At 62.6% G+C, this 26796-nt stretch overlaps 3 protein-coding genes across 4 annotated transcripts; 1 reads left to right on the top strand and 2 right to left on the bottom strand.

Moving 5' to 3' along the window:
- Positions 1 to 1676: 1676 nt before the first annotated feature.
- LOC117653607 (retinol dehydrogenase 11-like) lies at positions 1677 to 4532 on the top strand. Of its 2 annotated transcripts, XM_034399401.1 has the most exons (8): positions 1677 to 1835; positions 2440 to 2626; positions 2710 to 2802; positions 2887 to 3123; positions 3207 to 3401; positions 3880 to 3989; positions 4060 to 4149; positions 4227 to 4532. In XM_034399401.1, the coding sequence occupies exons 2-8, from the start codon at positions 2467 to 2469 to the stop codon at positions 4335 to 4337; spliced, it is 996 nt and encodes a 331-aa protein (XP_034255292.1). In that variant the 5' UTR covers positions 1677 to 1835; positions 2440 to 2466; the 3' UTR covers positions 4338 to 4532. The 2 variants fall into 2 exon arrangements, with proteins under 2 accessions (XP_034255292.1, XP_034255293.1); XM_034399402.1 differs by lacking the exon at positions 1677 to 1835 and having other exon boundaries at positions 2369 to 2626.
- LOC117653606 (putative inorganic phosphate cotransporter) lies at positions 4386 to 8536 on the bottom strand. Its single transcript, XM_034399400.1, has 8 exons — positions 8374 to 8536; positions 7963 to 8098; positions 6694 to 6848; positions 6062 to 6613; positions 5696 to 5978; positions 5358 to 5617; positions 4930 to 5080; positions 4386 to 4843 (listed from the first exon to the last, which is right to left on the bottom strand). Exons 2-8 carry the CDS (start codon positions 7994 to 7996, stop codon positions 4806 to 4808), a joined length of 1473 nt encoding a protein of 490 aa, XP_034255291.1. The 5' UTR covers positions 7997 to 8098; positions 8374 to 8536; the 3' UTR covers positions 4386 to 4805.
- Positions 8537 to 9606: 1070 nt separating this feature from the next.
- On the bottom strand, positions 9607 to 23307 carry LOC117653616 (transient receptor potential cation channel subfamily A member 1). Its single transcript, XM_034399412.1, has 23 exons — positions 23251 to 23307; positions 22856 to 23104; positions 18223 to 18379; positions 18051 to 18141; positions 17102 to 17297; positions 16790 to 17002; positions 16433 to 16669; positions 15839 to 16039; positions 15584 to 15762; positions 15385 to 15497; positions 14674 to 14840; positions 14407 to 14576; positions 14167 to 14311; positions 13473 to 13586; positions 12925 to 13032; positions 12590 to 12821; positions 12413 to 12498; positions 11971 to 12278; positions 11706 to 11832; positions 11345 to 11623; positions 10811 to 10970; positions 10607 to 10737; positions 9607 to 10523 (listed from the first exon to the last, which is right to left on the bottom strand). Exons 2-23 carry the CDS (start codon positions 23069 to 23071, stop codon positions 10368 to 10370), a joined length of 3786 nt encoding a protein of 1261 aa, XP_034255303.1. The 5' UTR covers positions 23072 to 23104; positions 23251 to 23307; the 3' UTR covers positions 9607 to 10367.
- Between the last annotated feature and the right edge of the window lie 3489 nt (positions 23308 to 26796).

Below are 26796 nucleotides of genomic sequence, written 5' to 3'. Positions count from 1 at the left end.
CGTCGTGCACGCGAGATCGACAGATTATGAGAAATTGCTGTTTACTCGCGCGCCGGAATCGCTTTGATGGGCGTCGCGCAGCGTGCGGTTTGCGACGCGAAAACGATTCCTCACTCGCCGCGGGTGCACCCCGTGCAGCAGACTCATCCCGTCACTCTGTCTCTCTCGCCGATACGGGACGCCCCGCGAGTGCGAGAGAGACGAGGTGACGGCGGTAATGCGCGGAATGAGCCGGTAGGCGCCGGGACGCTTGCACACTCACCGTCGCCGCGTCGCCGCTGCAGGTGTGTCGCGGGTGTCGCGCCGCCAGACGCGGCCGCGGCGTCGGTCGGATCGTCAGACGGGCGGACGTCGGGACGCCGCTGCCACCGCCGCCGGGCGCGCGACGCTGCGACAAGGACGCGCGACGAGCCAGGCCAGCCAGGCCAGCCAGGCCGCTTCAAGCGCGGCCGCCCGAACAGCTGAGAGGACGGGCCCGCGCGGGCGGCCGGGGCCTCTCTCTACGCGGCGCCCAACGCTCCTCCAGGAACAGCGAGCTCCACGCGACTGAGAAAAGCGCGCGTGAGAGACCGAAGATGAGCGAGGAGGGGGAGGGAAGGGGGGACGAACTAAACCGGACACGGCCCTGCCGCCGCCACCGCCAGGAACTGCTGGCCCACTGATCTTAGCCACGCAGCGCGGGCAACGCCCGCACACCCCGCACACTTGGCGCGCCGAATTTCGCTCTCAACCTTTTCAGTTTGTGTTTGGTCGGACCACGGGACCACGACAAGCGTGGTCGGGGATGGGATCTGCTCGCTCTGGGCGGGAGTCCCATTTTGTAATCCGGTTCCGAACAGTGCCTCTCCGCTCTTTCACTCTCCCGCCCCTACAGGGCGCCCCGCTCGGGTAAATTGAAAGCACTATTCGTAATTGGCCCGCTGGGTCCGCTACGCGACGCTACGCCTTGCTCTGGGCCGTGTATACGAGCTCGGAAAATTTTGGGGCAAAGCCGGCAAAGCGAGGCTACTTGTCATTTGGCGCGCCAAGCGCTACGCGCCGCGCTATGTACTGCGTGGCTATTCCGGTCCAGGAGTACGGTTACGGTTCGCAGTGGCGAGGCGCCGGGCCACTGCGAAAACAAACAGCGCGGTGGGCTGCACTCCACCCAGCAGGCCCAGCACCGGCACTTGGCTGTCAAAGGCCACGCCGACCTGGGACGCTAGGGACCAGGTTGGCCCGGGTTGGCCTGGGCTGGCCGGCGTGCGTGAACCGAAAGGAGCCACCACACTGCCGGGCTGCCGGGCCAGGGCGGGCGCGGGTCAGCGCATTAATGAGCCAATTACCGATTCCGCCCCAGTGTCGCACGGAGTACGCGGAGTAGACGGACTGCGCGGGCAGGCCGCGCCGCGCACACCGACAGCGACCGGTCTCGCGAGTGGTCGAACAGCGCGTCGCCGTCGAGGGAGTGTCTCTGCGGCTCCGGCCCGCGCCCCGCGACCCCGCCCCGTTGAATGCGTCGCGACGGCGGTCGTTCCAGCGGCCGGGCGGAGCGTCGGCGCCTGCTGCGCAAGGAGGCGTCGGACAGCGACGTCGCCGTCGCGCACCCCAGCGCCACCGGGTCCAGGTCCACGGAGCGCGACGCCCGCCGCCAGGGCCGCCGCGAGGCCCGCGCCAGGGAGAGGAGGAGGTGCCGGCGCTGCTGGGCCGTCCTGTGGAGGGCGCTGCGAGGGGCCTTCTTCTGGGCGTGCGACGCCGTCACACTGTGGGGGCTGCAGCAGAACGAGCAACGCCTCCTCCAAGAGCACCGCGACGAGCGCCCCGCCGCACTGCCGTCGTGACCGGGACGGCAACAGGTGGGATGATTAATTCATGGTATGTCGAAATTTAACAACTTTCCCTTTCAACAATATTGATGAGAAAGTCTCATGGCTGTTGGTAGTTCCTCCTCACGGAACCCAGCCCTCAGAGACGCCTTGTTTTGCATTGTAAATGCGTAAGGACGCTACCGCACACAACATAGAGGGCCGGCCCCTCACACGGCCAGACCACGCCAGTCCGGGCTGCCGTAAGGGACTGCGTGTTATTACCGCGGAGGGCCGCGGGTGCGTGTCGCCCGGACTCTGAAAGTGCACCAGCGTTTCGATTTTGTTTCAAAAAGTAATTCAAATGCATTCATGTATTCGGGGCAGCGCACTTCTGGTTGGAAAGTGGGGTGCATGGCGCACGGCGCGTGGGTCAGCCCGGGCCTTTCATTTTCTTTCGGGGAATGTCAGAAAGAGCGAGGTGCACTTGGGTGCACTTTGCCCCGTCCCGTCGGCGATAGCACCTCCCCTTCTTCGCTCCGGCCGCTGCGGGCTGCGCGCGAGGCTGCGCCCCACTCCGCCCCGGCGGCTAGACTCGTTGAGGTGAAGTGTCCGACCGACGTGTCAGCGCTCTGAAGACCGCGTTGTGTCGCAGGTGCTGGGCCTGCTCGGCCCGGTCGGCATGGAGGCGCTGTGCGAGAGGTTGTACAGGCACCCCCGCCTCGTGGGCTTCTTCGGGGTGCTGCTCGCCGTCAAGCTGTACTTCAAGCTGACGACGGGGCGATGCCACAGCCGGCGCCGCCTGGACGGGCTCACGGCCATCGTCACCGGCGGCAACTCGGGTACGTGTGACTCATGGGACGTGCGCGACGTGCGTCAGTCCGGAGTGGCCATTTGGTTTGCATCGCCTTTCCGCTCGGCGCAGGCATCGGCAAGGAGACGGCCAGGGACCTGGCGCAGCGCGGCGCCCGGGTCATCCTGGCGTGTAGGAACCTCGTCAAGGCCGAGGAGGCCAAGGGTAAGTCCGCGCGAGGGACGGCGCGCGCCGCCACCACGCGAACGCCTCACGCCTCACCGACACCCTCCTGTCTTCCGTCCGCAGCGGACATCATCCGCACCACGGGCAACTCCAGCGTGGAGGTCCGGCCGCTGGACCTGAGCAGCCTCAAGTCGGTGCGCGAGTTCGCGGAGGAGATCGTGACCACCGAGCCGAGCCTGCACATCCTCGTCAACAACGCGGGCATGCCGGGCAACCGGGGCAAGCGCTCTGCGGACGGCTTCGACCTGTGCGTGCAGATCAACCACTTGGGCCACACCCTTCTCACCGTGCTGCTGCTGGGTGGGCACTACACTACTCACGCCCTCCAACATCCGTGTATTCGGCGCGTCGCTGACTCTGTGCGCGTGTGTCGTGTGCCGCAGACCTGCTGAAGCGGTCAGCGCCGGCGCGGGTGGTGTTCGTGTCCTCCATGATGCACTTGATGTACGCTCGCCTGGACGTAAACGACCTGGTGCACGAGAAGCTGGTGCCGTACGACCACTTGGTGGCCTACTCCAACACCAAGCTGTGCAACATCCTCACCTCCAACCACCTCGCCAAGATCCTCAGCGGCTCGGGTACGTAGCGCAGCGTGGCAGCTGGTGGCTCGGCGCCGACTTCCACTACTTTGCGGTGGCCTGGCGGGTGTCTCGGTCGGGGGGCGAACGCGGGTCGTGCATTTTCGCAGCCGTCGGCGTGGAGCTGCGGTCGGCCCGGCACTGTGTGCCGCTCGCCGCTCGCCCAATACGAGAGATGATCGGAGAGGTGCTGCCTCGCCCAGCCTTGCCGCGTCTGGCAGTGGCGTTGCGGCTTGCTGCCGCCAAGTAGCGGACGCAGCCGCCGCAGCCGCCCGCGTACGCCCGCGGACCGGCGGGTAGGCAACCCAAGCGGCGGCGGCGTACGACGCGTGGCGCTGGCACGGCGCAATGTGTGCCCGGCCCACGCACGAGCCACACCAACGCCCTGCCCTGTCGCGGGCCGCCCGCCGAGCCGAGCAGGGCGGAATCCCAATGCGCGATGTATGTTAACGTATTCATGCGTTGGCACTGTTGGCAGGCGTGACGGTGAACAGCCTCCACCCCGGGGCCGTGCTGACCGACATCTGGGAGAGGTTGCCGAGCTTGCCGCGGGCCCTCGTCAAGTCCGTCCTGCGCCTCTTCATGAAGGTCGGTAGTTGGAACGCGGCCCGGAGTCGGCGGCTCTCCAAATTTGCTCATCGGTACCGCGCTTTTGCAGAGCACAGAGGAGGGTGCGCAGACCACCATCTACCTGGCGGTGTCCGAGGACGTGGAGGCGGTCACGGGGAAGTACTTCTCCGACTGCAAGGTACCTAACCTAACCTAGCCTTTCCTCTCAGCCTTTGGAGGCCGGCCCGTCATCCTGTCGTGTGTTTGTGTGCACAGGAAGTGGCGCCGTCGGCGCAGGCGCGAAACGCGGACCTGGCCCGCGTCGTCTTCGAGAAGAGCTGCGCGCTGGTGGGAGTCCCCGTCCCCGGCAACCCGAGCAGGCTGTGAGCATGGACAGCGCCCTGGTCCTCGTGGACATACGGTGGAGTGACCGTCTACGAATATCGCTTTTCTTTATTACAAAAATTAAAAACAAACAAATGTATACAAAATTTAAGAAAATTGTGTTCTTAGACAACTATTTTTGTACACTTTGCTCACGAAGAAAAATTAATAAAAACATCATTCATACAATTAATCGTACGGAGTAGTCTTTTTTTTTCATCCATAAACCTTCTTTTCCTATGTCATTCTCTGAGTGGCCTCTCTCGCAGCGTTCATCAACTGTATCAAACCATTTGCACAGGGGCTTGCACCAACCCACTAGCCCGCCCCGCGGCCCGCGCGGAGCGGCGCGGAGCGATTCCGAACTACCCACAAAATCACAGCTTTCTCAATGACTAGATTTAACCCGCCCGCGAAGCTTGCACAGGTGTCGATCATTACCCTCTCAGTGAGGAGAGGAGTTCGTCGCGATCACTTGCAGTGCTCCTCCACTGTGGCAGTGGTGTCGCCTGTAGGAAAAACAAAGGAAACCAGGATGGGTTTAAATTATAGCGAATAGTAAAAAATAGTAATATTTTGTGGTGTAAGCACGCACCTGAGCCTGAGTGCAGGCCCTCCTCCTCGTCCTGCTTGGGCGTGTTCCAGGGCTGCACGTCGGTGGAGCCGAAGAGCACCCACAGCAGGTTGCCGACGAAGTAGACGCCAGCCGCCAGGATAAACACGATGTTCCACCGCATGGTGGTCTCCTGCGGAAAGCGATTAGTCGATCATTCCGCGAGAGGCGCTTATCTGGCGGTCGCGCGACGCGCAGTAACAACACTTGATTGAGGAACCCATCAAGAACTGTTGATTGCCTCCCCGGTCGGCTGAGGGCCAGCCAAGAACAGGGACCAACATGAGACCAAAGACGATCCTCTGCCAGCGCCCCCAGCGATAGGGCCCGGGTTAGCCCGCGTCGCCCCGCGCAGGCAGGCCGTCAGACGCAGGCCGTCAGACGCAGGCCGTCAGACGCAGGCCGCTTACCTCGAGCGTCAACTTCTCGGAGTCGCCCGTGATGGCGGCCACCAGCAGCGGGGCGATGATGGCCACCACGGCGGCCAGGCAGTTGGTGACGCCCATCATGGCGCCGCCGAAGTTGGGCGACATGTCCATGTGGTTGCACAGGTAGCCGGTGAGGGTGCCGGCCTCGAAGGCCACGGCCACGCACAGCAGCACGATGGCCATGGTCGAGGACACGTTCACCAGCCCCAGCACCAGCATAGTCGCGCCGGAGCCCCAGTGAGCTGCAAGTGGAACGGCGGGGGTCAAAAGTGGGAAGCTTCGGTCCGTGTCCGGTCTGGGGGTGAACTCGGACTTCTTACCGACGCTCTGGAAAGTCTTGCGCGACACGTTGAGCGACAGCCAGCCGTTCTCATTGACGACCTTGCCGAACCAGCTGACGAACAGCGACGAGATCGTGAGGCAGATGTAGGGCAGGGACGAGTAGACGGCGTTGGCCTCGATGTCGAAGCCCAGCACCTGCTTCATGTAGGCGGGCATCTCCGTGAGCAGCGTCCAGTGGCCGAAGTTCTGCCCGGAGTGCACGATGATGAGGGCCCACATGGGTAGCGACGTCATGATGGCCTTCCAGGGCACGGGGTGCTTCTGCAAAGGGAATGGCGGTGTGAGGCGAGGGGCATGGTGGCGTGGCGCCATGCGCCGTGCCGGGCCAGGCGGCCAGGACCCACCTTCTGGCCGCTGGACGTGTCGCCGAAGGCCCTCTCGATGTAGGCGCGCTCGGCGGGGCTGATGCGCTTGCAGGTGGAGGGCGCGTCGGCGGCCAGGAGTACCCAGGCGGCGCCCCACACCAGCCCGATGACGCCGGGGACCCAGAAGCCCGACGGCCAGCCGAGCGGCGACGCGGACAGCGCGCCCGCGCCCGCCATGCTCGCCACCGTGCCCACCGAGATGCCGTTGTACACGATGGCGGTGGCGCGGCCGCGCTCCAGCGGCGGCACCCAGCGGCTCAGCATGGCGTGCGAGGACGGGTAGATGAAGCCCTGCACCAGCCCCTGCATGACGCGCCACGCCAGCACCAGCTGCCAGCCGCCCCACTGCGCGGCCAGCGGCGTGAGCGCGCTCAGCACGGAGCACGCCACCACCCCCACGAACAGGAACCACTTGGGGCCGTAGCGCACCGCCAGGATGCCGGCCGGCACCTGCGTCACGATGTAGCCCCAGAAGAAGGACGACAGGATAAGGCCGCGCTCGCTGGCGTTCCAGTCGTAGAACACCACGTCCTGGAGGGGCAGGCAGGCAAGGGGGTTAGCGGCGCGCTCGCACTCGTCGCGTGGAAGTCAAAGACCTGTCGGACACTGACGGTGCGGGTGCTGTTCATGTCCGTCATCTCGACCAGGCAGATGGACAGGTTGATGCGGAAGACGTATGCCATGGACAGCGCGCCGAACAGCAGCCCCACCTGCACCTGGCGCATCCCCCAGCCGTAGGCGTCCTCGCCGCCGTCCTGGCCGCCATCTGCGCGACACGGCGTCGGGGCAGGAAAAAAGCGTTTAGACAGGCTAAAAATATAAACAAAAACAGGCGGCAGTGGCACGGCTAAACGGCACGGTAGGGGCACGCCCCTCAGATTAGATAGGCAGCAGGGCGGCAGCACTGAAGGGGCTGCGGCTCATATTTACACCATCGAGAGCGGCAGGGCACGCAGGGCGCGCAGGGCGCCGCCCATCTGCCGCTATCTCGCAAACAGCATTCCCCGGCTTTCTATTCAAAGTGCCGCGGAGATCACGCCGCTCACTAAAGCTAATTGACATTGACACACCGTAAAGACGTGCTCATCACTCCAACCACCGCAGTTCCTGCCGCTTTCCCCCGCCGTTCGGTGGCGAATCTGAGGCGTGGCAGTGCCAAGGCAGTGCCGCCTGAAGCGTTCTGGGGAAACTTTCCCACGCTTTGTTGCTGTGCGGTGTAGCGCCAGTGCGGCGCCAGTGCTGTTGAAGAAAGCCACAGCATCGCGCTTCACTTTGACGTGTTCGCCGTAAAGGAGAGCTAATAACTCGCTGCCACCCGCGCGCGAGATGTCGCGTTGGCTCGCTATGAGGAGGTTCAGGAGGTGTGAGTGAGCGGCAACACGCCCCGCGCCGCCCCGCGCCCCCTCGCCCCACCACCGGAGTGCGCGTGCTGCGGTGCAACGCGTCCCTCAAACGACGACAAATCACCGACCAGTCGGTTTGCCGATAGTGAGGTCAAGCATTGACGGTCGAGGCCAACCAAGCGTGGCGGCGACGGTGCGCCGCGGCATGACCTCCTCAAAGCCTCCTCGAGCCGCTCGAGTCCAGGAGCGGACGGATCGGCAGTCCGTCCAGGCAGATACCACGGACGCGACCTTGAGTGTTTCAATCGCAGTTGACGTGTGGGGGGAAGGATGGGGAGGGGCGGCGCACCGAGACGCCCGCACACACACACACACACACACACACACACCTACACACGTCGCGCGGCGAGCGAGAAACAAACTTGCCGCATTAAAGTCGGAGGCGTTCTCTCAGGCTTTTCAACTTACGAACCAGCCTGCCGGCCGCAGCCTGCCGCAGCCCAACAAGAACCAAAGCCATTCCGATGTCGCGCCTACCTTCCTTGGGCTGCTTCCTCTCGACGGCCGCCATGCTGACTGACACTCGCTGACACTGTCTGACACACGCGCTGTCGCTCAGCTCGTCACTCTGCTCGCAGCCTCTGGCCAGGCCGTGGTCACGGTGACGGTGTGCCTGAGTGGTAAACAAGTCGGTCAGCCTCTCGGTGCCTTGTGCCCGCTCTGCCGTCCCGCGCTCCGCCCCGCGCGGCGCGTGCTTCGACACTGTATGCGAGGGACCGGCACCGCGGCACCGCGCTAATGGGGTTACCGCCACGCCGATGCTCACCAACAGTGTTTTCGGCTTTCTGTCTCTCTCGCACTCATGGGGCGTGAGAGAGACAGCGCGACGAAAACACGGTGCGGCACCAGCCCGCTGGCGAGCGACCGCGACGACGCCGACGGACTTACCTTATCGCACGACGCCGAGGTGCAGAGCCGCGACTTTACCTCGTCGGGGTGTCGTGCCTGGTCGTGCCAGTCGTTTCACTGCCACCGCCGGAGTGGAGTGACCGCGGCCGGGCGGCCTCCACCACCACGCCAGAGGCAGCCAGAGGTGTGTCCGAGGCGGAGGAGGAGGGGGCGCCAAAGAGCCTCGATTATGGCGGCTATCTGCGAGAGCCCCGACACCACCCCCTCCCCTCACTCCCCTCCCAGAACTCCGGTCGGTCCACACTGTACCAGACCGCCACTTCCAATTAAGGGAATCAGATATTCGTCAGGCTTCGCGATACGGCTATGTATCGAACCCGGCGCCACCCCTCCGGTTCAATCAAAGGCGTGTCTTTTTTTCTGCTTTCGCATCGTCGTGAAATACCAGCCAGGGGCACTTCGTGAGGCTCGTGAGCGAGGCTGTGATTGGCGGCCTGAGACTGATTCCACAGAGCATTTCGTAGCTCTGTCTCTCTCGCGCCCAGACGGGACGCCCCATGAGTGCGAGAGAGACAGTGACAACGCCGCAGGTGCGCGGCGGACGCGGGTTACGCGACGACGCCCCAGCGAGCCATCCATACAGCCTGTCAAAAGCGCAGCCCAAACGCGAAGCCAAAACGCGAGGCCACGGTCGGTGTGTTTATACTCGGCAAAAAGTCGTTCTGGATCAGAACATCATCTCGGTTCGACACTATTTTTTTTGCATGGTGCAACAGGAAAGAGAGAATTGGAGATTTTTTCCCGTGTAGACAAAAGCGGTGAAAATTTGAAACGGCCGGAACGGCAGTAAATGACCCACCCTGCCCTGAGGAATTTAGACTCTCGGCTGATTGCCAATACTAGGCCGCTAAGTCTAAGGCCGGTGCCGCCTCTGCTCTGCACGGACGTCAACAAGGCCTCCAACAACACCGCGGCAACAAGCTGGCACCGATAAGCACTTTTTATATTGCCCAACTTTCACGGAGATCCCAGCGATTAACTGGCCCAATCAATGACATGCTTTGCCGCAGTTGATTGGTTTTCGATGGACTACGGATGGCTGGTACAGTTTGACACGCGCCGGGAGATTGAGCCGCAAGGTGTTCCTCAATGGAGAGTTGCGTCATTTTAACAGATTGGTGTTCCTCAATGGAGAGTTGCGTCATTTTAACAGATTGATTGAGGAGATCCGAAATAGGAGGAAAAGGTGGACGGAATAAGGACTAGGAATTCTCCATTTTGCTTCACGCATTATTTTATTTTTGTAAGTGGGTGTATCACCAATTCAAACACGTGACAAAAGTACACTAGTTCCCCTTCCCTTACATCACATCCATAGCAGTCAATGACCTAAACCGACATTAACCACGTATTTCTCTTTAGTTTCTCATAAATCGTCGACAGGTTAATTGTCTTGACGATAATTCAACCACCTCACAAATGAAAAAGAGAATACCAGAGTAATGAAATGCCCTGTAACATGTTTCATCGTTGCCAAGAAAGGGCGGGACTCTGCACAAACATGAAGTTGATCGCTTTACAGCAATGTTATCTCCTTCGCTGATCTAGACTCGATTACGTTAAGGTTTACGTATATGATTAAGATTGACTCATCCAATAAATAGAAAAATTGATAAATAACACACATTTTCTTCATTGATACGCCACTATCACTCCGACTCGCCCGCCACCACACTCTCTGCCATCGACAACACATACGCTTATCACACACGCTCGGCACAAGTTTAAATTCCTTGTGTTTCTTCTTCTAGACACTAAGAAATTGACAAAGTGTCAAGGATCACTCGTTAATACTGCCCACTCTGCAGTGTACGCGCACTGCAGTCGGCACGCAGCACATGCACGCCGCACTCGTAAACTGTAGATAACCATGTAAAAGGGACAGCCACGTACCGCCTACGCCCTGGCAGCTGTCATGAACGAAAACTTTTCTCTCCCAAGTCAGTTGTCGTCGGCGACGCCATGGCGACGCACTACATCGAGGCGGACTTGCTGTAGCTCCTGCCCACGGCGCGTAGCTTCTTCCGCACTCGCGGGGAAGTCCACTTGGAGCTGCCCGAGGCGGGCTTCAGCTCCTTGGAGGACACGCCTTCGTCCACGTCGTCTGCTTCGGTCTTGATCTCCATTTTCTGGCGCCAAAAAAAACAAACAAGTGAGGCAAAAGTGCGAGCGTGAGGAAGGCGACCGCGGCCGCACAGGCCGCAGCACGTACCTGCACGACGAGCCTCAGCAGCATGTGCTGCGTCTCGAGCGCCGTGGTTATCTCCTTGAGCTTTTGCTTGGTCTTCATCAGTTCCTCGCTCAGCACGTCCTCGCTAAGGTCGGGGATGGTCGAGTCCAAATCTAGAAAAAGACGAAGCAGCAAATTCATAATTGATGTTTGTTTCCGGCCGCTTGTTTTTGTCTTGATGCTGACCGTCGTCGTTGAAGGGGCTGCAGAACCACTTGCGCAGCAGCGTGTCCACGAAGCCGATGCGGCTGCACTCGTTGTTGGGGTACTCGATCAGCTCCATCTTGTCCACCTTCTCCAGCATGAACCGCGGCAGCTTCCTCTCCAGCTCGGTGTGCAGCACCACCTGTCAACAGGCCATTTTAGAGAAGAAAAAGTTCCGCCAAGGCAAGCTTAGCAAAGCGGTCTTGCCGTGGACCGGCCGGGGAGGCCGGGCAGAGAGGGGGCAAGAAGGGTGGGGGTGGCTGTGAGGAGTGGGGACTGGCGAGGCGGCGCGGCGGCGCAGGACGACGACAGACGACGACCAACACGACCATGCAGTCCCCTCCGAGCCCGAGCGCGCTGAATGGATGGATGGGTGGATGGGATGGGATGAGTGGGATCGGATGCAGAGCTAGAAGCGGTAGCAAGACCGCTTAAAAAACAGAGCGTTGGGAAGAGTTGAACCCGTGTCACGAGTTAGACATCCACTCCCTTAGTGCACTCGGCCAAGGCTTGTACCTGCATGGCCAGGCGCTTGAGCTGCGCGTTGCGGCGCACGCTCTCGATGTCGCCGACGGCCAAACCGATGAGCAGGTTCATGAGCAGGATGGGCATGATGACCATGAACACGGCCAGCACCAGGAACGTGGTGAGCGGCATGGGCAGCCAGCGGGGCTCGGCGTCGTGCACCAGGAAGAAGGGCTGCACGTAGGAGCCCAGGAAGTCGATCTCGCCCAGCATCATGGAGAAGATGCGCAGCAGCGACATGGGCACCGTGCCGAACGACAGGTGGTTTCCCTGGGGACCGAACACAAAACGACCATTCAGTTTTCGTACTTCCCGCGGAAAGTTGGCACTGCCGCACTGAAGGGAGACTCACGCGAGAGAGCAGGATGTAGAACGCCAGCCCGAACGCGATGATGAGGATGGAGAATATAAGCAGCACCTTGATGAGGGTCTGCAGGATTTCCAGGAACATGACCACGTAGATCCCCACGCGGTCGAACCTGCCAAGCAATTTAATTAGTTTTCCTATCCACACCCCGCTGCGGCCGTGCCAGGGCACTCCCGAGCCACAAGCCCCTAGTGGAAAATCGAAAAAAGTTGGAAAAAGTGTTTTTCACTGTGAGAGAAGTCAACAGTACCTCTGCAGGAACAGCAGCAGGTTGAACCAGGCCAGGAACACCATGATGGAGGCGCACGACACCTGCTGCTCGCTCAGCACGCCGGCGAACATGGGCAGCACGGTGTAGGCGGCGGCCAGGTACAGCACCCAGGGCACCAGGTTGCTGGGGTCCAGCAGGTAGGCGCCGCGCTGCTGGTACAGCTGCAGCATCTCGCGCACCGTGTGGATGGCCACGTACGTCACGATCACCACGGAGCAGGCGTACATGAGCGGCGTGCCCACGAAGCGCTGCTCCTTCTCCTCCAGGTGCCAGGGCCGGGGCCGCGGCTGCCAACACCGTCACCAACACCGTCACCAACACCGTCAACCACGCTCTGTCACTCTGCTCTCTCGCTCGCGCTCGTGGAGCGTCGCGTTGGCGTGCGAGAGAGACAGAGCGACGCACTGTAAATGTGACTCACCTCCTGCGCGCTCAGCCTGCTCTCGCGGTGGCCGAACCTCCTGTGCGAACCGTGCGTCCAAGGCGACTCCTCGTCCGGCGCGACATCTGCACGCAAGTAAGGATTTTAAAAATTGCGCCCTTTAAAAAAAACAAAAAAAACAACAAAACAGGAAATGGCAGCGACTGTGGCCCCTACCGCTGGGCGTGGTGGCGTCGCCCTCCTGGGTGAGGTTGTTGTTGAGGCGGTCGTGCTCGTGCATGAACTGCATGAGCTCCGTGGAGAAGCCGGTGACGAAGACGAGGAAGATGGAGTAGAGCAGCAGGTTGGCCAGGTGGAAGTACTTGCCGTACGAGTGCCACTTCATCTGCAGGTACTTCTGGGACAGCGGGTGGGCCAGCAGCTCCACCCGGCCGTGCACCACCATGGCCTGCACAGCCGCAGGGCGCCGCGTCAGCGCCCGGCCCGCCCGTCCGGGCCGAGCCGGTACGCTCAACGAGGCTCTCACACACTACGCGCCGACTACTACTCACGTTGATGGTCTTGAGGGGCGGCGGGTACCAGCTGGGGTTGGCCAGCTCCTTGCGGTACTTGGCCAGCTTGCTTTGGGACATTGTGTACGGGAAGAAGTTGTACTTGATCTGGGGACAGGAGAAGCAGCATGCGCCCACTAAGACGTGCAGCTAGAACTAGACCACGTCCTCGGCTCGGCCATCACTCGTGAGCCACCCAAAACACAAATTTCTTTTTTTTTCAAGCTAAGAGGGACTATCAAAAAGGGATTATTTCCTGCCCGGAAAATCATCTGAGGTATAAAAAAAAAACAATTCCAAAAAGTGGAAAAAAAAATGGAGAGTAGAAAAAGAGTGGTTGAGACACAAAAAAGCCTTGACATGCGAGTGGTGCGCTAGAGGGCAAGCCGGGGTGGAGGTTGCGTGCGAAGCGGGCGAGGCGGGTGAGGGGAGGCCTTGGGGAGCGGGGCGTCGTCGTCCTCGTCGTCGTCCTCGTCTTCCTGGTACTCACCGCGCTGCACTGCGAGCGAGTGACGGGCACACGCGAAAGGAGCCCATGGCCCACTTACATTGAGCGCGGGCAGCGGCGAGGGCTGCTGGGAGTTGAGCAGGTTGTCGGCGGGGTGGCCGCCCTCCGGAGGGGGCATGGGCGGGCAGCGCAGACAGTCGAAGTTGTACTTGATCTGTGCGGCAGGGACGACATCGGGGTGAACGGGGCGAAGGGGAAGGACAAGCCGAGAAGCGAGACGCCACCAGGCCGTCTGGCCGTTCGGGGCAAGCGGGCCAACAGGGTCGCATTCTGCTTTGCCTGGCCCAGGGGGAGGGACTCGGACACGACGACACACAGCACCGACGTTTGTGTCCAACAAACGACGTGCCGGTCAGCTCAAAGCAGAACGGTTCAGAAACGGTGTCTTTCGACTGACTGTTTCAGTTGACTGTACAGTGTTGCCGGTGCGGGTTTTAGATAGTAGTCACACTGGTTTGCATTAACTACGAGCACACTATGTACACTGTTTACATCTGTCAGTTTTGTTAGAACATTTAACAGCAACGTGACAGGAAGAAGAAACACATCAGCGTACACGACTAAGCGAGAAGGGCTGTTTGGAAGTGATTAACACGTCACATGGGTTGCCCGGACAATAAACAGTAACCCGCGACCCAAAACGCCCAAAACTGCACAAATCATCATGGTCAAGTTGAACAAGTAACAGAATTGAATTTTTTTTCGGCTTTCCCCACTTTGCTGGCCATACTCACGTAGAAAGACTTGGAGTCCTTCTTGCAGTTGGCCTTGGTGATGCACTTGTCCTGCACGGACTCGAAGACGCGCGGCATGGCGGCGATCAGGGCGAGCGTGACGCAGGGGTGCTTGTCCGACTTGAGCTCCAGCACCTCCTGGGCCCTGCAGCAGCACCAAGCAGCACCGCGTCACAGCGCGTCGGCGACAATCGCCTAAGCCGAGGCCTTCGCCCAGGAGCACGACGGACGAACACTCACCTCTCGTCGTGAGTCACCATGGCGAGCGCGGCCTCGGGGTACTTGTAGTAGATAGCGTAGTCGATGGCGCTCAGCTCGCGGTAGTTGTACAGCAGCTTGCAGTTCATGGACAGCAGCAGCGAAATGGAGTTGGGCTTGTTTTCCATCGTGGCCAAATGCAACGCGGTATTCTGAAAAAAAAAATAATCGCAGTATTTGAACCCGCTTTCCACCAGTCAACATGCCAGTTCCTTAGCCGCTCGGCCACGGCGACGCCGCCTCACGCACCCCGTCCTTGTCCACCTGGTCCAGCAGGTGGCTGTGCACGCTCTGCAGCAGCTCCATGGTCTGCGTGTAGCCCGACATGGCGGCCAGGTGCAGCGGGTTGCGGCCCATGTGGTCGCGGTGCAGCAGCGCGCCCCTGTTGAGCAGCAGCTGCACCACGCGGGTGTGCCCTAGGGAAAGAAAGGCTCGAAATGTAAACAAAGTGGAGGAACTGATCGCAGACAAATCGATTATCCCGCCGCCATTCCGATCCGCCGTCCAGCGAGCGGTTGAAAGTTTCCCATCCACAATACCGGGCCGGACCGGACCGCCGCGCGCCGCCACTCGCCAAACTTGTGTTTATCGGTTTATCGGCGGTGCGGGTCATGCCATCCCCAACGAGGCTGGACAGGTGGCGTGGGCCGAGGCGGCGCTCTCGACGCTCGTTCATCTCTCTCGCACTCACGGGGCGTCCCAGGGGAGAGCGCGAGAGAGACAGAGCGACGAATAAGCGCCGTTCGGAGGCAGCCTCTGCTGCGTCGCGGGCGCGGCGGCGCGCGTCAGGAAATACAGTGGGGTGGGGCGAAGGAGTAAGGAGGGGGTTCAGAAAAAAGGGTGGCGGCGCTGAGGCGCTGCCGGAATGGAAATGGACTTTCATTCCTCTGTCAGTCCGGGGGGCGCATTGAGGGTGACGAGGCGCGTGCCTCTGGCGCCTCTAGGCCTCTGGCGGCTCACCCTGCTGGCTGGCGATGTGCAGCGGGGTCAGGCCCTCGCCGTCGCTCTCGTTGATGATGAACGAGCCCTTCTCCGAGTCCAGCAGCTGCCGGACGGTGTTGTAGCGGCCGAACCTGCCACCAACAGACAACCAAACATTTTCAATATTTTTCTTAAAAAAAAAAAAAGTTTGGTAGTCAGCTTGAGACGGTCAGTGTACCTGGCCGCGAAGTGCAGGGGGCTCTCGTTGTTGTGGTTCTTGAGGTTGATGCACGCGCCCAGGCGGATGAGGTTCTCCAGGGAGCGGATGTGGCCCTCGCGGGACGCGTAGTGCAGCGGGGAGCAGCCCGCCGAGTCCTTCTCGTTGAGCAGCTCGTGGAGGTCCTTCTGCGCCTGCGCCTGCCAAGCCAGCGACCAGTCTTTTTAATTTGAGGGAGAAACGAATGTGCCACTGGCGAGGGTGGAGGGTACTGACGTTGATGACGGTGGAGGCGAGCTCGTCCAGCCGGCCGCCGTTCATGACCACGAGGTGCAGCACGTTGCGCGTGTTGTTGTCCTTGACGCGGATGTTGGCGCCCAGCCGGATGAGGCTGATGACGGTCCTCCAGCCGCCCCGGGACGCGGCCAGCAGCAGCGGCGACCTGCTCTCCTTGTCCTTGGCGTTCACGTCGGCGCCCTGCCAGCGCCAAAGCGCCAAAGGGCCAAATGACCGGACGGGCAAAAAGGGCCGTTAGTAAACGTTCTGCCCGGCGGGTACACTGTGGCACAACACTGTCGGCTGGACGGGCCAAGCGCAGCCAAGCGCGGCTCATATTCGCCTCCGAGCTGAGCTTGCCCGGCCCGGGCGCCCCGGGGGAATCCTCTGAAAAGGCGCCGGAATAGGGAGGAGGAATCGGAGCCGCCGAGAAAGGGCTGAATGAGAGCCGTCTCGGCCGGCCCCACCCCGCCCCGCCCCGCCCCGCCCCGCCGACCCGAGGATTTGATTCCGCAATCCCTCCACGGCATCGCCGTCACCGCGCGGCGCCTGGTCCTGACAGTGGTGGCCCACAGGGTGACCCCACCCCCTCACCTCGACGGCCAGGAACTCGACGATGTCCGGGTGGTCGAACATGGCGGCGCAGTGCAGCGGCGTCATCTTCTGCGCGTCGCACGACGCCAGGCACTGGGCCTTCTCGCCGGGCTGCATGCTGAACATGAGCCTGACGATGTCGCCCGCGCCCTGCGCGCAGGCCAGGTGCACGGGCGTGCTCAGGTCGTGCTGCTGTGTGCTGATGCGTGCGCCGCTGCGCAGGCACAGCTCCACCGCCTGCAACAAGTGCAACAAGTGGCGGTAAGCGCCTGCGGGGTAGGCAATGCGCGCCGGCCGACGCACGCGTGTGCGCGGGGTTGCGCCAGGCGCTAGGCGCTCGCCACGCCGCTCGCCTACCTTGATGTCGCCGCCGTGGACCGCCGAGTGCAGCGGCACGTTGCCCTCCGCGTCGTACAGGGACATCATCTGCTCCCGGGTGTACATGCAGTTGGTCTCACCCCACTGCAGGATGACCTCCATGGTGCGCGAGGACGCGTTCTTGGCCGCCTCGTGGATCGGGTAGAAGCCGTTGGCGCAGGCCTTCCGCCGACACGCCGAGAAGTTGGAGATCTGCAACGGACACGGCTCCGTCCGTCACTGCCATCGGCGAGGCACAACCACGCAAGCCGCCAAGCCCGGCCAGGCCGCATTGCCCGGCATTGCCCCTACCAGCACTTTGGCGCACTGGTCGTGGTCGTAGATGGCGGCGATGTGCAGCGCGGTGCGTCCATGCTCGCCGCCCTGCATGGCGTCCACCTTGTCCTTGTGGCGGCCCATCACCTCCAGGGCCTTGACGTTGTTGAGCTCGGTGGCGAGGTGGATGGGCGCCTGGTGCTTCTCGTTCAAGATGCTGGTGTCCACGTTGCTGCAAAACCAGGACTCGGTCAATGGCGCCGCCACCGCCACAGTCCGACGCGGTGGTCTACGTCTAGGTGGTCTAGGTGCGCAAGCCTCTGCCGTACCGTGATAAGCCCAGCTAAGCCATGCCTGCGGACAAGCGGGCACGCGCACACACACGGGCGCAGCGGCCAACACGCGGCGTGGGGTCTTGGCCTTATTGACCGCTGCGCCCCGGTCGCGCTACTCGGGGTGCTTGGTCGCAATATGTACAGTACCGTGAGGGGTCTCTGCGGGAGCCAAAGGGCACCCGGATGATTTTCGCTCTGCCCTTGGCGTCGAGGGTGGTAGTAGTAGAGACGGGCTTCGCTCTGGGGAACACAAACACAACGTTGACGTCCACAAAAGCCAGGGCCTCGACGGTGGGGAAGCGGACGGGGAAGCGGTCGGGGTAGCGGACGGGCTGCAGGCGGCGGCGTGGCTGTCTGGCTGTCGCGGCGGTGCATCTCGGGCCGTTCGGAAAGCAAGCGGGGCGGGGTGGGGCCGGTGGGGCCGTCGTTTCTGTCCCCGCCGTCGTCGGCTGCTCCGAGTCCTCGTCGAGTTTGCCCTGTGGACGAAGCAGAGGTCCGCACCGGGCGGCCAAGCGGGAGAGGCCGGCGAGGATGGCGAGGTCGGTGACCGGAAAGCCTCGCGAAGGGTTACGCAAGCACGGCCTTGGCCGCGTTCGGCTTCGGCCCGGGCCTCGGCCCAGGCCCAGGGCCCCACCACATGGCGTGCTCACCTTGACAGCAGGAAGTCCAGGGCCTCTAGGGCGCTCGCCTCGACGGCCACGTGCAGCGGCGTGTTGCCCACCTTGTCTTGCACGTTCAGGTCTGCAAGCAAAGTGCCGTGTAGGCGTCGTGCCGACGGCGAGGCGTTCGTTCGTGGTCCGCCGGGTTCCTCGCTTAGCTTACCGCCCTCGTGCGCCACGATGAACTGCAGGATGTTGATCCTGTTCCTGGCGGCCGCCTGGTGCACCGCGACCCTGCCGCGCGAGTCCCGGACGGTGAGGCGGCGCGGGTCGGCCAGCAGCAGGCGCGCGAAGTCCTCCACGTTGCCGCTCTCCGCCGCCTGCAAGGGGAGCAAGACGGCGCGGCCGCTGAGTCGCCGCACAACGCGCCTAACACAGCGGTGTCGGCTCCGCGTCGGCCACGTTTCGCACCCGCACCAAACCCCTGTTACGTCTCGCTTTGGTTCTTCCAGATTTATTTTCAACTTCTGTTCCGCCCTTTCTCCGAAGAACCCTATTAGCCACATAACCAGCAGAAACCCCTCAACGGTGCGAGCGAGCGTCGCGTGGGGGAGGCGTATTAATGGACGTTGCATCACTGTGGGGACGCTTTGACGCGTAAGACTTCGCCAATGTGACCGGATCAAAGGCATTGACACGTTCACTGCGACGTGACCGCCTGGAGTCGGTAATTGAACCAAGGACCCGTCTATGATGCGAGTACCGTTCTCACCATCTGCACTGTGATGCACGTTCTGCGACACTGTGGGTGTTCCGAGTGGAGCGGTAGGGCCGTGTGCCCTGACACGACGACCATGCAACATGCATGCGAACACGCGATGACGTCATGATGACGTCCTGGCACTCTTTTCCCCAGTCGACCAATCTCTTTCGCTTCATGCCTAACAATTTTATTCATCATTTTTCTCCCCCCGGAATTAATGACGGTTTTGGGCTGAGCCGCTCTGGTGTCACCCAGAAGTGCTCCGCGTTCTCGCGTTCTCGCGCGCCTCATTTAGAAACTGCCTTCATCTGGCCGCGGGCCGCGCGGGCCGCGCCCCCCAATTGCCTCCAAGTGCTGTACACTGTACACTCTCCGCAGCGACGGCGGGAAAGAGACGGCGCCCCGCCCAGCGGAGAGGTTTCGCGTCGCGTCGCGTCGCCTTTCTCGCAGAGTGACGAGTGCGTGAGAGGCACCCGTGTGACGTGCAGTACCTTGAGGAACTCGTCCATGGGCAGCGTGCGCAGGGAGTTGAGGCCCAGGAACACTCGCCGCCAGGGCCGGGCGGCGCGCATCGAGTTCTCCAGGGCCCGGCGGCGGATGCACAGGGCGCCGGGGACGGGCGTGGCGTTGGCCGCGGCGTCGCCCGTCTTGGCCGCGGCCGGCAGCAGCTGCAGCCAGCGCTTGCGCCGCGCGGGCGTCGGAGGGGTGGCTGGGTCAGGGCCAGGGTGACCAGGATGGCCAGGGTTAGGACGGAGTACGTGGGGCATGGGTCGGGCCGCCACCGCCACCGCTACCGCCACCACCGCGCCGCGCCGCTCCGCACCGCGCAAGCGCTACCACATGCCGGAGCCGCAGACGGCCGCGCGCGCCGGGAGCCTGAGGGAAACTGGAGACGCCGGCTCCGCTCCGCCTGGCTCTGCCGCTGCAGGTGGCGGGGATGGACGCGACGCTGTCGATGGGGTGGGCGGCGCGGCGCGGGGCTGGGGGTGGCGAGGCTGGCGCGGCGCGGCACCTTGGCGGCACGCGCACAAGTCCCAAACTACCTGATGCGGCCGTCATGAAGCAGCCACCATCCTGCTCCCGCTTGTCTGCGTCCTCGCTGGCGCCGGCCTGCGTGCCCTCCGTCATGGTGGCGGCGGCGGGCGGCGGCGACTCAGAGTGGATGCCAGCCCCGGGCCTCGCGTCCGCGGCGACGGCGGCGGCGGTCCATCCGATCGGCGAAGACCGCGGCCCTCGACTGGACAGTGTGTCCGGCGTCGCGTCTCGGCGTCTCGGCGTCTCGGCCCGGGCCGCCGCCGCCGCCGCCGGACGTTGCGCTAGGAGGGGCGCTCGGTTCGGGTCGCGTGTCTGCAGCCGCCACGCGCGCGTCCTGGACGTCCCCAGGGAGCGAGGGGCTCGACCACGGGCTCGGCCTGGCCCGGCCCACCCCAAGGCGGCCACGGCGGCGGGGGAGCGCCAGCGGTGCCAGCGGTGTCGCTCGGCCTTACAGGACTCCCCGCGACACGCCTAATGGCGCAAAGGTCAGCCGAGGTCGGCGGCGCCGTCAATTACTCGAAGTAATCAGGCCTCCGCCTCGACCGCCCTTCGCAGGCTCTCTCTGCCTCATTTAGCAGCGCGGTGCGTGAACCGAAGCCGTGGCGGTATGCGGTGGCGGGCCAGGTTGGGCCAGGTCCTCGGCCTCCGGGTTATGCAAGAGGCCACCGTCCCGGCCGCGCCGCCCCGCCGCCCCGCCGACCCGCCGCCCTGCCCGCCAGCCCCACATTAGGGGATTGAGGCGGGCAGCGCGCAACGCACGCGGCGGCCGTCGGAGGGATGGCCTGTCGGCTCGTCAGCTTGGCAGCTTGCCTGTCGGCGCGGACCACGTGGACAGGGTGCTCGTCAGCCACCGCCGTGTCCGAGGACGGCTTTGGCCTTGGCTAGCCTTGGTGACCCGGTCGCAGGACGCGGCGGGACAGGCTGCTGTCCTTGAGGCCGCCGCGGCCAGGTCGGTCAGGACGGTCAGGACGGCCAGGTCCTGCCGCCGCACCGTGATTGATTGGAAACGTCCCTAATTTCATCAAGTCCTTGCGGTCCTGGCAGAACGGCCGACCTGCCAACGTCGCGCCGAATCGCGACCTCATCAACCAGCGTGCCAGCGCGGTGGAACGCGGCGGAAGTGAACCAACAGCACGTGGCTGGAACCTGCCTCTGGAATGAGCCCGCATACTACCCCGTATAAGGAAACCGAACGAGTATTGACTGAGAAATTTGAAAGGGAAAAGAAAAAAATTTGAGCTCTACACCCCCTCCCCAGTCTTAATGGGGAGGCCTCCTGCTTTACTTCGGTGTTCGGGATGGGAACCGGTGCTATCAGGTACCTGGGGTTAATCCCGTCAGCGACCCAAGCGTTCGCCGGGGGACCCAGTAGGACCCCAAAGCTCAGACAGCTGGGTCGGAGCACCCAGTGTGAAGCTCTTTGAGGGGCGGGACGTAGAGTGAGACGACAGAGAGACAGAGAGAGACTCAGACAGAGAAGAGGTTTGGTGGGAGCTTCTTGTTTTCGTAGGGTTGGTTGTGTACCCCATGGTACCCCCACTGTCCGGCGCTCCCGTACCGAACATACAGCGTTTTAGGCCAGCTTCAAAGGACTTATCATCGCCTCCCCGACAAGTCAAGGAGGCACCACCCGCAACCACACACCGGGTGGTCTGGATTGATGGATCAAATACGCCATCGCTCCAGTGCCGAGGCCAACCCGCCGAAGCGGATTGCTTTTTAGACACCCACAGCGGAGTGGCCAGGTGAATGTGACTCTGACCACTACGCTATCACGCTTGTACGTCTGGCAGCGTGTTGGACGACGGGTTTGAGTTGCACGGGGAGCAAGGCGGTCGAAAAATGTAATGAACTGATAGGATTCGATCCCCGGACCCCGCCATCGGGATCACACGATTTTACGCTCTCGGCCACCACGGCCCATGATGAGGGGACCGGCGTGAGGTGGGTTCTTGACGCAACAAGACTCGACCGACCCGGTCAAAATTTCGCAAGAAGTTGGGGGAGTCGAACCGCCGACGCTAGCAGTGGTAACCGACGCCTCTACTCCCTGGACCACCACGTCCCGTGCTCGGAGTGGGCTCACGTTCACGGGTTTCAACCGCACTGGGTGAGGCAGTAAAATTAAATGGAAATATTTGTTAGGAGTCGAACCTCCGGCATGTGGGCCTGTTGCACACGGCTCCGCTCTCATGGCCTCGAACCACCACCCCTAGGATAGCAAGTCGAAAAAACTTTTGTGAGGCTGGTATTCGAACGCCGGCCTGCGGTAGCTCGATCCCACGTCTCTAACCTCTCGGCTATCACAGCAGTTGTGAAACGCGACTGATCATCTGCTTTCATTAACGTTCGTTGAATGAGATTTTTCTCCTTTAAATAATTTCCAAACGCATTTTAAAGCAAAGAACAGAAATAAAACCAATCCGACATAGAAAATTTCAGCGAAAGAGGGCACCGTTAAGAGCCGATGCTTCTTCACTCTTGGCCACCTCGGCTCACATGCTCATGTGCATTAAGTGCATGAGGTTTGAACAGCACAAGAAGAGACATTACAAAGTATGACGAAGCGTTTTATTATGCAGATTAAATGAAAATTTTCAAAGTCATTTTATGACTGCAAAGTGTATTTCATCATCGCCGAGCTATGGAACTGAAAAACGAGGATAGGCCGAGAGGGCGAGAGTCGCATACTAGCTCCCGCAGGGCATGGAGTATCGGCACCCCTCGACCCGAGCGCAGCGCGGCGCAGCGCCACCTAGTGGCCGCGCAGTGAACCGGCTGCCTCCCCGTCTGCCCACGATGGCACGCGCCGCTCGCTTCGTATGTTGCTCTCGAAGTTATGGAGAGCACGCAGCAGCCCCCCCCCCTCCCCTTCCCTCCGAATCTTTGCGGTCTATTTTCACAGCTGATGCTCGCCACTGAGCTTCCGTTCCCACGGGCAGTGATGGCTGGCAGACTGAGCGGCGCCGAGCAGGGGTCGGTCCCCTGAGATCCCTCTCCCTCTCTCTCGCACTCACGGGCTGTCCCGAAGGTGAGCGAGAGAGACAGACTCACTCACCCTGAGGATGCGGAAGGGCGACTCGGTGAGCAGGCAGATCTCGCCGTGGACGGGCGCCCCCGGCACGGCGGGCACCGCGGGGGCCTCGGGCGGGATGGTGACGGCGGTGTAGGCGGCCGTGGCCGTGTTGACGACGGTGGCGCCGTTGAGGCTGGGCGAGCTGTGGTGGTGCAGCATGGTCTGCAGCTCGCCCTTGCCGTCGGGGGGCTCGGGCATGGTGCGCCGCCAGAAGCCGCTCAGCAGCTGCGACTGCAACACCAAACGCGCGGCGCTTGGGACGGGAATGGATGCACGACGGACTGCACAGACCCCCCCGCGCCGCCACCGGACTGGCGAGCCCGAACCCCGAGGCCCGGGGCCCCGTGAGGCTGCCAGCCGATCAAGCGCGAGTTTACCTTCCTCTTGTTCCACGCGGCCACGGCGGGGGCCTTGGGCGCGGACGACTCCTTGGCGACGAGCAGCGAGGCCTGCTCCAGCTCGAGGGCCGTGCCGGCCGAGGCGGGGTGCACCTGGAAAACATGCAGCATGCAGCATGCAGGACGGCCAGGAGGTGGGTGGCTTGGACCGCAATGTGGTCCGGAAGTGGGGTGCCAACTTGAATGCGAACCAGGTGCTGCTGACGCGGGAAATTACAAAGCTTCCGCTCGCGTTCCTTCGCCGCGCTTTGTCACCCCTCTGCCCACCTTCTTGGCCGCGTCCTTGTAGTAGCTCAGCGCCGGCGGGCCCTGCGGGTCGGGGCACGCCTCCAGGCCGCGGCCGCCAGCGCGCCCTGCCGGCGACGCCCAGAGGTTGCTCCACGTCGACATCTCCTGCCGGAGGAAAATTGAGATGAAATGATTGCCCCCCAGAGTGCCGTGTCACGCCTTTGAAGTGCCCCTGCCCCGGTCTCTGGAACCGGAGCGGGGCGGTGCGGGGCGGGGTGGGACGTTGCGCAAGCCCAACCCGCCCGCGGCGCGCGGAGCCAGCCCGGCTACAAATCACGGTGGCCAATTTGTCGCTGGTTCGCGTTACAAAGGACTGCAATCAACACATCTTTACATCGCGAAGCGCGCGCGCGGCCGGGGATGGATGGCACTCAGCCATGTCGAACAAGAAGAGCAACAAGAAGACGGAGGCACTCACGGAGGCGACCACCATTCCCTGCGACTGGTCTGCGGGCGACCCGACCGACTGACTGACTTGACTGCGCCCGTCAGGGGCTGCCCCGCCGACGTCCCGCGCCCCGCCGCCCCGCCGTCACACCCCCGCGGTGCCCCGGCGCCCCGCCGCCCCGAACGCAGTGACATCCAGCGGGGTTTATCTGGTGTTATCTGTCAGAACGTTGGCGCCGAATCCGTCGTCTACCCGGCCGGCCAACCCTGTTGTCATGGAGGGTTCGGGATTCGAGATTCGGGATAGTTAAGCTGAAGCGACCAACTCTCCTGGTCAGACTCAGGCTATCCCATACTCTTGAAAAGAAAGCCAAATGCATCGTTGTTCTAAACCATGCGGAGGTACCGGGGGTTAAAAAGAACAGAGGATGCGGAAAAGACACGGCCCATCCGAAATAATAGCGGCTGGGGTAATTTCCCTCTCGCACGCGATAACGAGGCGCTCATCGGCTCAACGAGTCGTTTACCTTCGGGTCCTTCGGGGAGCGGGGCGGGGCGGGGCGGCGAACGTAATCGGCGGCAATCTTGCGCAACCCGTCCGACGTGCGACGGCCGCGTCACTCGCTCTAATTAGTGGAAGGCACACTCGTCCAGGGGGCGGGGGTTGGCGGGGGTGAGGCCCGGTGCGGCCGGTGGGCCGGCACACATTGACGTACCTTGTTGGCGGCGGGCGTCGTCGCCGGGGACAGCGCCTTCTTCTGCGCCCTCGCCCGGGCCTCGGGCCGGATGTAGTACTCCGGGTAGTCGTCGGGGTTGTCGCGGAGGCCCTTGGGCAGCATGGTGGCGGCCGTCGTCTGCCACGGGGATCTGCACAACATAAATGGTCCGAGGGTAAATAAACCGGGAGCGGGATGTGGCGCCGCGGGGCGGGGTGGGGTGGGGTGGGGCGGGGTGGGGCGGGGCGGGGCGGGGCGTGGGCGCGTGGTGAGGCCGCGCCTAGGGCGAGACGAATACGAACGCAGAGAGCGCAACGAGCGAACGCAGACTACCGAAGACGTACAAAGGCCAGTGACGGCATCGGGCAGCGGCTAGGTTGGAAACAGCGGCTGGAACAGCCCGGGCCGGGCCATGCCGGGCCATGCCGAGCGATGCCGAGGGCCAGGCCAAACGGGGCGTGGGCAAGGCGTGGGGCGGTCGCACTTCAAGGCCAGCGAGCTTTTAGCTTTCAGCTTTCACCAAAGGGGGGTCCGGATTCTCGGAAGTGGATGAGTGCGCGTCCGACGCTCTGACCCCCACCCCCACCTCCCTTATCGCGCGGGGCAATCGCCAGGGCCGAAGCGGCGTTTGCTCATCCGATAGTTGCGGCTCCGATAGCCGGCGCCCAGTATTTGGTGCGGCGATTACGACAAATTATCACCGAAACCAACTACCACCTGGCCATGCCCATGCCCGGCCTACCTGGCCCAGGAACTTCGCCGCGGCGGTGCGCAGCCCGCGCAGCCTCGGGTGGAGCCCCCTACGCCCGGCCAGCCACGGCCAGCCCAGCGAGGCGAGCAGCGAGCGCGGATCGGTTTTCACCAAACAGTGTCCTGAAGTGAAATCCAGCCCGGGGCGGACACGGGGGAATGCGGGCAACGGTCGGGATGGGATGGGAACGTCAGGTTGAAGTGGGTGTTGGCAGGTTTATAGAGTACTGGCAACAGCGTCCCGCAGCAGCAACAACAAAAATCCTTCCCGCTTCGGACATGTGGTCAGGCTCGGTTGCACAAAACGTTTTCATGTTACCAAATACAAATTTACAAGCTGCAACCTGAGCTGAGCCTCAACCGAACGTGGCCTTGAGTCCTGGGGTCGTGTGCCCATGTCATGTAGTATGCCTATTTTTAGAAGGTGAAACAAATCTTCTTAAAAACACTTCGGAGAGCTGGGATGATTCCATCCAAAGTTATTTCGGGCTTAAAGTTCATTTTCCGTTTTCACGATCGCAACGTTGAGAAAGTGAGCGGAACGGGTGGAAATGAGAGAGGTGGCCAGGGAGGCGCCAGCGACCGGCGTGCTGCAGCGTGGCGTAGGGTCGGGCAGGCCGGGCAGGACGGACAGGGGCAGGGAGGTCATTGCCAGGGCCAGCGGGCCAGCGTGACAGGCCGGGCCTCCCCCGAGACGGGCCAGGCCTCCTCTGGGAACGGAAACAGCGTTTCGTGTTTGTATCGTCGCACTCGCACGCCCCCTGCCCGCGGGCTGCAGTCGGTTCGCCGCACTGTCTCTCTCACACCCCTCGAGATGCCCCATGAGTGCGACAGAGGCAGAAGTTGACTTTGTCGCGGCAACTTGCCCTTCGAGTCCTTCTGCGTCATCGCGGCGCTGCGATCCCCGCGAGCAGCCCGCGGGGCACGTCCGTGGCTCGGCCGCTCAGATTGATTCCGAACAGCGCTGCCTCGTCGCTCTGTCTCCCTCGCACCCTTCCGGAGCGCCCCGCGAGTGCGAGCGAGACAAGCGGCGACCTCAGCCATGGGGCAGCCAGGAGGCAGCGCGGCCCCCGCGAAACAACGCGCACAACAGCGGAGACCAACGGAGCCGATTTTCGGTCGGCGTGGCGAAGGAATGGGAGGAGTCGGGCCGGGCGAGCGCGGCGCGGCGTGCGGCGCGGCCTGCGCCGTGGCCTGCGCCGTGGCCTGCGGCCAGAGCAAGGGTCTTCATTTAATTGTGTGCCCCTCTCCACGCCACGCCACGCCGTTCGAAGGGAGCAAAGGGCAGCCCCCGGCTCGACACCACTGTAGCATCGCTGCGGCTGGCTAGGCCCGGCCGGCCAGGCGCTAGCCCTTTCCACTCGATTTCTCGCCCCTTCTCGTC

This window comes from Thrips palmi, unplaced genomic scaffold (assembly GCF_012932325.1).
Source record: "Thrips palmi isolate BJ-2018 unplaced genomic scaffold, TpBJ-2018v1 HiC_scaffold_8, whole genome shotgun sequence".
In the NCBI taxonomy this organism is placed as follows: Eukaryota; Metazoa; Arthropoda; class Insecta; order Thysanoptera; family Thripidae; genus Thrips; species Thrips palmi.
Note: the sequence above shows the minus strand (reverse complement) of the source record. Positions and strands in the feature narration are given on the sequence as shown.

Coding starts and splice junctions, on each gene's coding strand:
- LOC117653606 (XM_034399400.1), bottom strand. CDS start 7,996: ATGGCGGCCGTCGAGAGGAAGCAGCCCAAGGAAG. Junction 5,979..6,061: donor ACACGTCCAGCGGCCAGAAG/GTGGGTCCTGGC, acceptor TTCCCTTTGCAG/AAGCACCCCGTGCCCTGGAA. Junction 4,844..4,929: donor GGGCCTGCACTCAGGCTCAG/GTGCGTGCTTAC, acceptor TTTTTCCTACAG/GCGACACCACTGCCACAGTG.
- LOC117653607 (XM_034399401.1), top strand. CDS start 2,467: ATGGAGGCGCTGTGCGAGAGGTTGTACAGGCACCCCCGCCTCGTGGGC. Junction 3,402..3,879: donor CAAGATCCTCAGCGGCTCGG/GTACGTAGCGCA, acceptor CACTGTTGGCAG/GCGTGACGGTGAACAGCCTC. Junction 4,150..4,226: donor AGTACTTCTCCGACTGCAAG/GTACCTAACCTA, acceptor TTGTGTGCACAG/GAAGTGGCGCCGTCGGCGCA.
- LOC117653616 (XM_034399412.1), bottom strand. CDS start 23,071: ATGCCCGAGCCCCCCGACGGCAAGGGCGAGCTGCAGACCATGCTGCAC. Junction 16,040..16,432: donor TCGAGTTCCTGGCCGTCGAG/GTGAGGGGGTGG, acceptor TGGCGCTGGCAG/GGCGCCGACGTGAACGCCAA. Junction 13,033..13,472: donor CGCCGCTGCCCGCGCTCAAT/GTAAGTGGGCCA, acceptor TCCTGTCCCCAG/ATCAAGTACAACTTCTTCCC.